This window comes from Schistocerca cancellata, chromosome 2, assembly GCF_023864275.1.
Source record: "Schistocerca cancellata isolate TAMUIC-IGC-003103 chromosome 2, iqSchCanc2.1, whole genome shotgun sequence".
NCBI lineage: Eukaryota > Metazoa > Arthropoda > Insecta > Orthoptera > Acrididae > Schistocerca > Schistocerca cancellata.
The window spans coordinates 1040638278-1040650462 of NC_064627.1; the positions used below are offsets into that span (position 1 = coordinate 1040638278).

The window sequence follows — 12185 nt, forward strand, 5'->3', positions numbered from 1 at the left end:
ATAAGAATTCTTATCTTACTGTGTGAAATTTTTGTTGTTATGTCTAGGTTTTTGTTGTAGCAGCATATTACAACCTCATGAAACATACGATGAGTGAATCTTTCCCAAAAGCAATCACTGCTGTAGCTGAGGGTCTGATTTCTGGCAGACGTATTGAGGTAATGTTCTTAAGTGTAGACTGACATACACTCTTCATACATAAATGTTTAATAAACTAACTGATACATCCACAGAAATTCCTCAGATATGAAGAAATAAAGACTGTGAACATGGGTGCTGCTCATGAAAATGGCATTATCCTTCTGAAGGATGAAAAGGAACAAATTCAGAAAGAAAATCCAGTTGTTAAATTAGAAGATGCAACTGCAAAATGGCAGGACGATGCACCAGACAATACTTTGAAGAATGTGTCTCTAGAAGTTGTACCAGGAAAGTTGCTTGCTGTTATAGGGCCTGTGGGTGCAGGGAAGGTTAGTAAGCAAGACATAATACTTCTCGTGTGTTTCTGTACATTTGTACTGTATCCCATTAGCATGTTAAATTTACTTCATTGTTATGTTCTGTAAGTGCACATGGAATGAGTTAAAACTGACTTCCTCCATTCACATACCAATTTCAACATCGTGCAGATGGTTGTCATCAACTTGTTTAGATTATATTTACTTTCATTCCAATTAATCCGTAGTGAGGAGGTCCTCCAGGATGTGGAACATGTCAGAAAAACAATAATACATGACAAATATTTACAACTAACACAAATAAGCTAATGTACCATTCCACAGGTCCCAAGTGGAATGATCTTTTAATGAACACAATATGAAAGTCATTATATATATATAAACAAAAGCGCTGGCAGGTCGATAGACAGACAAACACAAACATAAACATACACACAAAATTCAAGCTTTTGCAACAAACAGGAAACAGGAAAGAGGGAAGGAGAGGGAAAGTCGAAAGGATGTGGGTTTTAAGGGAGAGGGTAAGGAGTCATTCCAATCCCGGAAGTGGAAAGACTTACCTTAGGGGGAAAAAGGACAGGTATATGCGCCCCCCCCCCCCCAACACACACACACACACACACACACACACACACACACACACACACACACATTTGTAAAGGCAAAGAGTTTGGGCAGAGATGTCGTGGGAAGTATCCAGATAACCCGGACGGTGTAACACTGTGCCAAGATGTGCTGGCCAAGCACCAAGGCATGTTTAGCCACAGGGTGATCCTCATTACCAACAAACACTGTCTGCCTGTGTCCATTCATGCGAATGGACAGTTTGTTGCTGGTCATTCCCACATAGAAAGCTTCACAGTGTAGGCAGGTCAGTTGGTAAATCATGTGGGTGCTTTCACATCTGGCTCTGCCTTTGATCGTGTACACCTTCCAGGTTACAGGACTGGAGTAGATGGTGGTGGGAGGGTGCATGGGACAGGTTTTACACTGGGGGTGGTTACAAGGGTAGGACCCAGAGGGTAGGGATAGTGGTTTGGGGATTTCATAGGGATGAATTAAGAGGTTACAAAGGTTAGGTGGACGGCGGAAAGAAACTCTCGGTGGAGTGGGGAGGATTTCATGAAGGATGGATCTAGATGGGAGAGACTGGGTCTGTGTGCAATGAGAGGAGGTTGAGGTTTGCTGGAAAGGTTGTGAAGGGTGAGTGAGTTGCCTTTCCAGAGGTGGGAAACCAGGAGATTGGATAGTTTTTTGAGGTGGAGGGTGGCATGCTGTTCTAATTTGCGGTTGGCCTGTAGGAGGATGCTCTGAACAGCCGGTGTGGATGTGGGAGAGGAAAGACTGAGGACTTTTATTGAGGACAGCAACACACCCATCAACTCCTATCCTTAATAGAAGTCCTCAGTCTTTCCTCTCCCACATCCACACCGGCTGTTCAGAGCATTCACCTACAGGCAAACCGCAAATTAAAACAGCATGCCACCCTCCACCTCAAAAAACTATCCAATCTCCTGGTTTCCCACCTCTGGAAAGGCAACTCACTCACCCTTCACAACCTTTCCAGCAAATCTCAACCTCCTCCTCATTGCACACAGACCCAGTCTCTCCCATCTAGATCCAGCATTCATGAAATCCTCCTCACTCCACCAAGAGTTTCTTTCCGCCGTCCACCTAACCTTCGTAACCTCTTAGTTCATCCCTATGAAATCCCCAAACCACTATCCCTACCCTCTGGGTCCTACCCTTGTACCCGCCCCCGGTGTAAAACCTGTCCCATGCACCCTCCCACCACCACCTACTCCAGTCCTGTAACCCGGAAGGTGTACATGATCAAAGGCAGAGCCACGTGTGAAAGCACCCACGTGATTTACCAACTGACCTACCTACACTGTGAAGCTTTCTATGTGGGAATGACCAGCAACAAACTGTCAACTCGCATGAATGGACACAGGCAGACAGTGTTTGTTGGTAATGAGGATCACCCTGTGGCTAAACATGCCTTCGTGCACGGCCAGCACATCTTGGCACAGTGTTAAACTTCCGGGTTATCTGGATACTTTCCACTAACACCAACCTGGCAGAACTCCAGAGATGGGAACTTGCCCTTCAGCACATCCTCTCTTCTCGTTATCCACCAGGCCTCAATCTCCGCTAATTTCTAATTTCAATTTGCCGCCGCTCATACCTCACCTGTCTTTCAACAACATCTTTGCCTCTGTACTTCCACCTCGACTGACATCTCTGCCCAAACTCTTTGCCATTAATCCTAAACCTCTCCCTTAAAACCTCTCCCTTTCCTTCCCTCTTTCCTGATGAAGCAACTGTTGGTTGCGAAAGTTTGAATTTTGTGTGTATGTTTGTGTGTCTATCGACCTGCCAGTATATATCACACACAAATCAGTTGGTTTTCCTGAGAAATTCATCAATGGAGTAGGAGTTGGCCACCAATAAATCCTTTACACTTCTCTTAAACTGAATTTCATTGGTTGTTAAGCTTTTTATGGCTGCTGGCAAGTTACTGAAAATGTGTGTTCCTGAATAATACACACCTTTTTGTACAAGACAAAGTGACTTTAAATCCTTGTGAAGATTATTCTTATTTCTAGTATTGATTCCATGAATTGAGCTGTTGGTTTGAAAAAGTGATATACTTTTAATGACAAATTTCATTAAGGAATAAATATATTGGGAAGCAGTAGTTAGTATCTCTAGTTCCCTAAACAGGCTTCTGCAGGATGTTATTGAGTTCACACCACATATAACTCTTACTGCACGTTTTTGTGCGCGTAAAACTTTAGTTTGGCTTGATGAATTACCCCAAAAAATAATTCCATATGACATTATGGAATGAAAGTAAGCATAGTGTGCCAGCTTTTTCATTTTTATATCCCCTATGTCTGACAAAATTCACATTGCAAACAGAGATTTGTTAAGATGCTTCAGCAGTTCTGTGGTGTGCTCCTCCCAGTTTAATTTATTATCAAGCTGTAATCCCAAGAATTTAACACTGTCCACTTCTTCTATCTTCTTGTCATCCTATGTTAGGCATATACTCGTGGGACACCCCTTAAAAGTTCTGAACCGCATGTAGTGTGTTTTTTCAAAGTTTAGTGACAAAGAATTGGCTAGGAACCAGTGATTAATGTCCACAAATATTTTATTAGCTGATCTTTCTAAGACTACACTTGATTTGCTATTTATTGCAATGTTCGTATCATCGGCAAACAAAACGGACTTGGCATCTGATAATGTTACTGATGAAAGGTCATTGATATACACAAGAAAAAGTAAGGGCCCCAGAATGGAACCTTGTGGGACCCCACATGTAATCAGTTCCCAGTTGAATGATGCCTGATGGCTTGATACATGTCTCTTTCCTAATAACACCTATTATTGTTTCCTGCCAGAGATATAAGATTTAAACCATTTTGCAGCATTTCCTGTTACACTATAATACTCTAATTTACTTAAAAGGATATAGTGATTTACGCAGTCAAATGCCTTTGACAGATGACAAAATATACCAGTTGCCTGCAATTTGTCTAATGAATTAAGCCCATTTTCACTGTAAGTGTAGATGGACTTCTCAATATCAGAACCTTTTAGAAATCCAAACTGTTACTTTGACAGTATGTTATGAGATAAGATGGTTATAAAGCAGACTGTACATTACTTTTTGAAAAATTTTGAGAATGCTGGCAACAGTGAAATTGAATGGAAACTTGATGCTATTTCTTTATCTCCCTTCTTAAACAGTGGCTTAACTTCAGCATATTTCAGCCATTCAGGAAATAGTCCACTGATAAATGACTGGTTACACAGATAGCTTAATATGTTACTTAGCTCAGAATCACATTCTTTAATTTTGTTGATATTTCATCATACCCACTAGATGTTTTTGATTTTAAAGATTTTATGATGGACATCATTTCTGTTGGGGTAGTGAGGGTCAAATTCATATTATGGAAGTTGCTTGAAATTTCTGGTCTGAGGTATTCCATAGCAGCATCTACCAAACCTGACAACCCCATCTTTTCAGTAACAGTTATAAAATGTTTATTAAAAAGTTCTGCAACACTATACACATCTGTCACCAATGTAGCATTTACTCTAAATGCTATTTGTTCCTCTTCATGTCTGGTTCTACTGGTCTCCTCCTTCACTATATCCCATATTGTCTTTGTTTTGTTATCTGATATGACTATCTTTTCCTTGTAATATATTTGCTTTGACATCCGTATTACAGTCTTTAATATTTCGCAGTATTTCTTGTGATGTGCTATAGCATCAACATCGGAACTTTCAGATTGACAGATACAGTTTTCTTTTTGTTTTACAAGATTCCCCTATTCCTCGAGTAATCCATGGCTTTTTTGTAGACTTTGCTCTAACCTTGGTAAGTTTTGGGGGAAAACAGTGTTCGAATAAGGTAAGTGGCTCTTGGACGACTGTGTTTTAGAAGTGGGGAGATAGAGGAAGGGGTGGGAGAGTTTGAGGGGGGGGGGGGGGGAGACATCAGAAATATGTGTAACATTATCGGACTAAAAAATTTGCCAAAATTAGATTGCTGCATTGTTAAAGGTAGTGAATTTTATGTCTATGGTGGATATAATACGATCATGAAAACTTCAGTTCTTGGTAATGGTTTTGATTGTGCAAAATGGCTAACCAGGAATGTAAGGATTTAGAAGCTTGTATAACTAGGAAAAAGAAAGGTGCTGCCTATACGAAAGTTAGTAATGGCTGGAAAAAGGAAAATCAACTGTACAAATATAAACAGCTAAGATGAAAATCCAGTAATAAGCAAAGAGGAGAAATTTGAAAGGTGGAACGAGTAGATAGAGGAGCTATAAAAGGTAAATGACCCTGAGGGCAATGTCATGGAAATTTGTTCCAGTGTCATTGACACAAGTCAAGACTCCCCCCAGGGGGTCCACAACTCTTTTGTGGATACGTGCGTAGCGAGCACGGGACCCCGAGCTAATGTGGCCTTCCTTCCTTTCCGGGCTGCATACCTTCCCTTTCTGCATCCTTCCCCATCCCTATCTTCGCCCCTCCTCCCCTCACCTCTGGCTCTTTCCTTCCCTTTCTCCCCATCTGGGAGTATGGTTTGTGCCTACGTCCGGAGACGGACGCTCGTAAATGTACTGCATTCTTTGCCTTCCTTGCTTTTATGTCTTCTTCCTTCCTTTGTCCTTCTCTGTCTTCTTCCTTCCTTTGTCCTTCTCTTTTCGTTACCTCTTCTCTTTCTCTTTTCTCCGCTGCGGCGTTTGAGACCTCTCTTCCTTCCTTTCCCTTTCTCTTTCTTCCTCCCTGTGCGTGTCTGAAGGCCGACCCACGCCCTTCGTGCGTAGCCGGTGACGGGGTAACGCGTAATTCCCCGCCCCGGGTAGACAGGTAGGACACTTACGTACCCCCTGGTAACGGCCAGGCCCAGGGAGGGGTGATTACCCGAGCTGATACCTTCCGAAAATGCCGATTGGTCCCTCCGTCCGTTTGTCGGGAGGTGTGACCTGAGGTGTGAACAATCACCTAAGGCGGGAGTGCCCTCAGAGAGGGCCCCCACAAGGGAGGAGCGCGCCATCGGAGACGCCGGTAATCATGGGGGATTCTTCCGCAATAGTTTCCTCACCTTCCACTAAGTCTGCTCACAAACGTAAGTATACTGAGTCTCAGCCACAGACGAGTCTTCCATCGTTGCCACAGTTCCTTGTTGTTTCTCGGTCTGATGAAGGTCACGACTTCTCCACGGTCAACCCTTTCATTATTCAGAAAGGAGTCGACGCAATAGCAGGTCCTGTAAAGTCTTGTTCCAGATTACGAAATGGCACCCTGTTGTTAGAAACACACAGTGCCCTCCAGGCACAAAAATTGCTGCGTACTTCTCTGCTCCACACCTTCCCCGTCCGGGTGGAACCGCACCGTACCTTGAATTCCTCGCGTGGAGTCGTTTATACACGCTCCCTCGATGGATTGTCTGACGAAGAAATTCAGCACTGTCTGTCTGACCAGGGCGTAACGGCAGTTCATAGAGTAATGAAACGGGTTGACACGAACATCATTCCAACCCGCACTGTCTTCTTGACATTTGACACAGTTCAACTCCCATCGCAAATCAAAGCAGGCTATGAGATAATTTCCGTTCGCCCTTACGTCCCAAACCCTACGCGTTGCTATCGATGTCAGCGGTTCAATCACACCAGCCAGTCCTGTTCCAATCCAGCCAAATGTGTTACGTGTGGCAAGGATGCCCATGAGGGTGCTTGTCCACCTCCATCCCCTCGCTGCATCAACTGTATGGGTGACCACGCTGCTTCCTCTCGAGATTGCCCCGTTTTTAAGGACGAGAAGCTCATCCAGGAAATCTACATCTACATCTACATTTATACTCCGCAAGCCACCCAACGGTGTGTGGCGGAGGGCACTTTACGTGCCACTGTCATTATCTCCCTTTCCTGTTCCAGTCGCGTATGGTTCGCGGGAAGAACGACTGTCTGAAAGCCTCTGTGCGCGCTCTAATCTCTCTAATTTTACATTCGTGATCTCCTCGGGAGGTATAAGTAGGGGGAAGCAATATATTCGATACCTCATCCAGAAACGCACCCTCTCGAAACCTGGCGAGCAAGCTACACCGCGATGCAGAGCGCCTCTCTTGCAGAGTCTGCCACTTGAGTTTGTTAAACATCTCCGTAACGCTATCACGGTTACCAAATAACCCTGTGACGAAACGCGCCGCTCTTCTTTGGATCTTCTCTATCTCCTCCGTCAACCCGATCTGGTACGGATCCCACACTGATGAGCAATACTCAAGTATAGGTCGAACGAGTGTTTTGTAAGGGTGAAGGAAAAGGTGTCGACCTTTGCTGCTCGAAAATTATTCGCCAGTCGCAAGCCCACCGTGCCTCAGACAGGAAAATACAGCACTGTCCTTGCTTCTCCTCGGCCAACAAAGGAGGCGGCCACGCAGACTTGCGACCTCACCTTTAGTACCACGGTCGTCAGATCGGCCAGCGCAAAGATCGCTCGTTCAACCTCACCACTTTCGCCTGCCCACTCTGTGGCTCACCCTTCGTCGAGTTCTGCTACATCTCGAGCCCAAAAGTCGGACGCCAAGTCTTCGAAAAAAGAGCATACTCGTGAAGAGTTTTTACGTACCGCAACTTCACAACCATCGGTTCCTCCTTCATCTAAACAACATTCTTCCAAGAAGGCTACAAAGAAACCCAGTTCCTCTCCTTCTCCGCCAAGGCGTGCCCCCTCTACAGCACCACCTGGCGGAAATCGCCCTCGGCCATCTTCTGTGTCGCCGAGGCGCACTGCTGGTGGCCGGTCAACCGGCCGATCGCTGGTGGCAGGGACTGCTCCTGCCCAACCTATGGATCAGGATCTTCTGCCTTCGGCTGAATGCCATTCCATGCTGTCGGTTGCTAGCTCCGAGCAGTCTTTGAGTTGACAGCAACTTTGGTCACATTCCTCCATTTTCTTTTCACCCCATGTCCATTATCCACTGGAATATCCGCGGCATTCGAGCCAATCGGGATGAATTGTCGGTCCTCTTATGCTCCTACTCGCCGGTCATCTTCTGTCTTCAGGAAACAAAGCTGCGTCCCCATGACCGCTTTGTTCTCCCTCATTTTCAGTCTGTCCGATATGATCTCCCCTCTGTTGAAGGCTCTCCAGCCCATGGAGGACTCATGATTCTTCTCCATGATACTCTCCATTATCACCCAATCCCCTTAAACAGTTCCTTCCAAGCTGTCGCCGTCCGTCTTTCACTTTCCGGATACACGTTCTCTCTTTGTACTGTATACATTCCATCGTCCACACCAATGGCACGAGCTGATCTCCTTCATCTTCTTGGTCAGCTTCCACCCCCCTATTTGCTGGTTGGGGACTTCAATGCCCACCACCCGCTTTGGGGATCTCCACACCCTTGTCCACGTGGCTCCGTATTGCTAGACGTCTTCCACCAAGCGGATCTAGTTGCCTCAACACTGGGGTCCCCACATTTTTGTCTGCCTCCACGACAACCTTATCTCATTTGGACCTTGCGGTCGGTACTGTTCCGCTCGCTCGGCGCTTCGAATGGTTCGCCCTTGATGATACACACTCGAGTGACCACTTTCCATGTGTCCTCAGACTGCAGCCTCAACTGCCATATATGCGCCCGCGACGCTGGAAGTTTGCCCAAGCCGATTGGACACATTTTTCGTCTCTCGCGACATTCGATGACCGTCGCTTTCCCAGCGTCGACGATGAGGTCACACACATTACCGACGTTATCCTTACAGCTGCGGAACGTTCAATACCACGCACCTCCGAATTGCCCCGGCGCCCCCCGGTTCTTTGGTGGAACGAGGCATGCCGTGATGCAATACGTGAGCGGCGACGTGCTCTTCGCATTTTCTGTCACCATCCTACTTTGGCCAACTGTATCCGCTATAAGCAGCTCCGTGCGCGATGCCGTCGCGTCATCCGCGATAGCAAGAAGGCAAGCTGGAAATTCTTTATTAGCTCATTTAACACCTTCACTCCCTCCTCGGAAGTTTGGAGTCGGCTTCGACGGTTCTCAGGCGCGCCTAGTTTCTCCCCGGTTTCTGGGCTCACTGTCGCGCATGATACCTTAGTGGATCCCGTCGCAATTTCTAACTCGTTGGGTCAGCACTTTGCTGAGATTTCAAGCTCTTCAAATTACCCGCCAGCGTTTCTCCCGAAGAAACGTGCAGCGGAAGTGCGACCTCTTGCTTTCTCCTCCCAAAATCACGAAAGCTACAATACTGTTTTCTCCATGCGGGAACTCCAACATGCCCTCTCATCTTCTCGCTCCTCCGCCCCAGGACCGGATGGTATCCATGTCCAAATGTTGCTGCATTTACCAACCCCTAGTCTGCGTTACCTCCTTCGCCTTTATAATCGAATTTGGACCGACAGTACCTTTCCTAAACGGTGGCGGGAAGCTATTGTCGTTCCCGTTCCGAAACCTGGCAAGGACAAACATCTCCCCTCTAGCTATCGCCCCATTTCTCTCACGAGTAGTGTCTGTAAGGTTTTGGAGCGTATGGTGAATTACCGTTTAGCTTGGTGGCTGGAATCCCGCAGTCTTTTAACACCAGCCCAATGCGGATTTCGGAAGCATCGTTCTGCAGTTGACCATCTTGTTGCTCTCTCCACTTATATCATGAACAATTTTCTCCGGAAACGCCAAACGGTAGCAATATTTTTTGATCTGGAGAGAGCATACGATACCTGTTGGAGGACAGGCATCCTTCGCACACTGTTCTCCTGGGGCTTTCGAGGCCGGCTGCCCCTTTTTCTTCGCGAATTTATGGCAGAGCGCACTTTTAGGGTGCGGGTGAACACTACTCTCTCCCGTACTTTCTCCCAAGAAAACGGGGTACCCCAGGGATCCGTGCTGAGTGTTGTACTGTTTGCCATCGCCATAAATCCAATTATGGATTGTCTCCTTCCTGATGTCTCGGGCTCCCTCTTTGTGGACGATTTTGCGATCTACTACAGCTTTCAACGGACCAGCCTTCTTGAACGACGTCTTCAAGGATGTCTCGATCGCCTCCACTCGTGGAGCATCGAAACCGGCTTCCGTTTCTCACCCAGTAAGACCGTTTGTGTCAATTTTTGGCGACGGAAGGAGTTTCTTCCGCCCTCCTTACATCTAGGTCCTGTCAACCTTCCGTTTTCAGACGTCGCTAAATTCTTGGGTCTTATGTTTGACAGAAAACTGTGCTGGTCCTCCCACGTTTCCTATCTTTCAGCTCGCTGTCTGCGATCGCTTAACACCCTCCGTGTCCTGAATGGTACCTCCTGGGGAGCGGACCGAGTGGTCCTTCTCCGCCTCTATCGCGCCTTAGTGCGCTCAAAATTGGATTACGGAAGCATAGTCTACTCCTCTGCTCGGCCGTCTATTCTTCGGCGTCTCGACTCTATCCACCACCGTGGATTACGTTTAGTGTCTGGAGCTTTTTACACTAGCCCTGTGGAAAGCCTTTATGCTGAGACTGCTGAACCTCCGCTGTCCAATCGGCGAGCAGTCCTCCTGAGTCGTTATGCTAGCCATCTGTCTTCCATGCCTGCTAATCCAGCCCATGACCTTCTTTTCGACGCCTCCTTTGATGTAGGGTATGCAGGCCGCTCCTCCTCCCTACTACCCCCGGGAGTCCGCTTCCGTCAATTGCTCGATTCTCTTTCCTGCCGCTTTCCGAAAACCTTCTTGACAACTTGGGGTACAGCACCGCCTTGGCTCCATCCCCGGATCTGCCTGCTCCGTGACCTTTGTCAATTTCCCAAGGATGGTACCCCTACACTTGTTTATCGTCGGGCATTTGCTGCTTTATGTGCACAAATGACGGACGCCACATTTATTTACACCGACGGCTCGAAAACATCCTTAGGTGTAGGGAGTGCCTATATTGTTGGCGACACCCCAAATCGCTTTCAACTTCCCGACCAGTGTTCGGTTTATACTGCGGAGCTTTACGCTGTTCTCCAGGCTGTCCACTACATCCGCCGCCATCAGCGGATACAGTACGTTATCTGCTCCGATTCTCTCAGCTCTCTCCTCAGTCTCCAAGCTCTTTACCCTGTGCAGCCTATGGTCCACCAGATTCAGGACTGTCTGCGCTTGCTCCACCTGGGGGGCGTCTCGGTGGCGTTCCTCTGGCTCCCGGGACACGCTGGTATCTGTGGGAATGAGGCGGCCGATATGGCGGCCAAGGCTGCAGTCTCTCTTCCTCGGCCAGCTATTCAGTCGCTTCCCTTCACCGATCTACGGAGCGGTTTATGTCGCCAAGTTGCTCATTTATGGTATGCGCATTGGTCAACACTTCCCCGTAACAAATTGCGGGAAGTGAAAGCCCTTCCTTGCGCTTGGACCTCTTCCTCCCGAACGCGTCGTCGGGAGGAGGTAATTTTAGCTAGACTCCGGATAGGGCACTGTCTTTTTAGCCATAGACATCTTTTAAGCGGTGATCCTCCTCCACTCTGTCCCCACTGCTCTCAGCCGTGGACGGTCAGACACCTTTTAATTGAATGACCCTATTTTAATCCGTTACGCTCCCGTCTACAGCTATCGCCTGATCTATCGTTGATTTTAGCAGATGACACGCGCTCAGCCGACCGCGTTCTGCAGTTTATTAGTGACAGTGAAATGACGTCAGTCATTTGAAGTTTTTTTTTTTTTTTTTTTTTTTTTTTTTTTTTTTTTTTTTTTTTTTTTTTTTTTTTTTTTTTTTTTTTGTGGGGACAATCACCCCATCTGTAGTGGATTTTTAAGCATTCTTTCTACTTCTAGTTTCTCCAATTTTATGAGTTTGTTCCCATTGCTGCTGGTTTTCAATTTCGGTTTTTTACTGTCTTAAGTCACGGGCTGGGCGCTAATGACCATAGAAGTTTTGCGCCCTAAAACCACAACAAAAAAAAAAAAAAAAAAAAAAAAGTCAAGACTGTCAGTTTCTCCCTTTTCCCCGTGTGTTGCCATGTGAACACGCTTTGAACCTTCCAAAGCTAAAATTTTCTCCTGGGGATTAAGAGTGAGTTGCAATCCTGTTTCATCCACGTTGTAGATCAGCTGTGGGGTAGATGAAAGATTCATGGCATCATAAACTTTACCCAGAAGATTATAATACTGGGATACTCTTTCAGCGTTAAAACGCATCAATATTCCGTAACTCAAACTTTCTCCTTTTCTGAAAACTATTTCAGGGTGGCGTG

General features: G+C 46.5%; 1 protein-coding gene across 3 annotated transcripts in view; it reads left to right on the forward strand.

Moving 5' to 3' along the window:
- Positions 1-12185, forward strand: part of LOC126163018 (probable multidrug resistance-associated protein lethal(2)03659) — a 262484-nt gene that overhangs the window by 201720 nt on the left and 48579 nt on the right. For all 3 annotated transcript variants that reach the window (XM_049919887.1, XM_049919885.1, XM_049919888.1), the window contains 2 exons: positions 48-158; positions 234-470. In XM_049919887.1, the coding sequence (XP_049775844.1) occupies positions 48-158; positions 234-470 (348 nt within the window). The remainder of the gene's footprint in view (positions 1-47; positions 159-233; positions 471-12185) is intronic.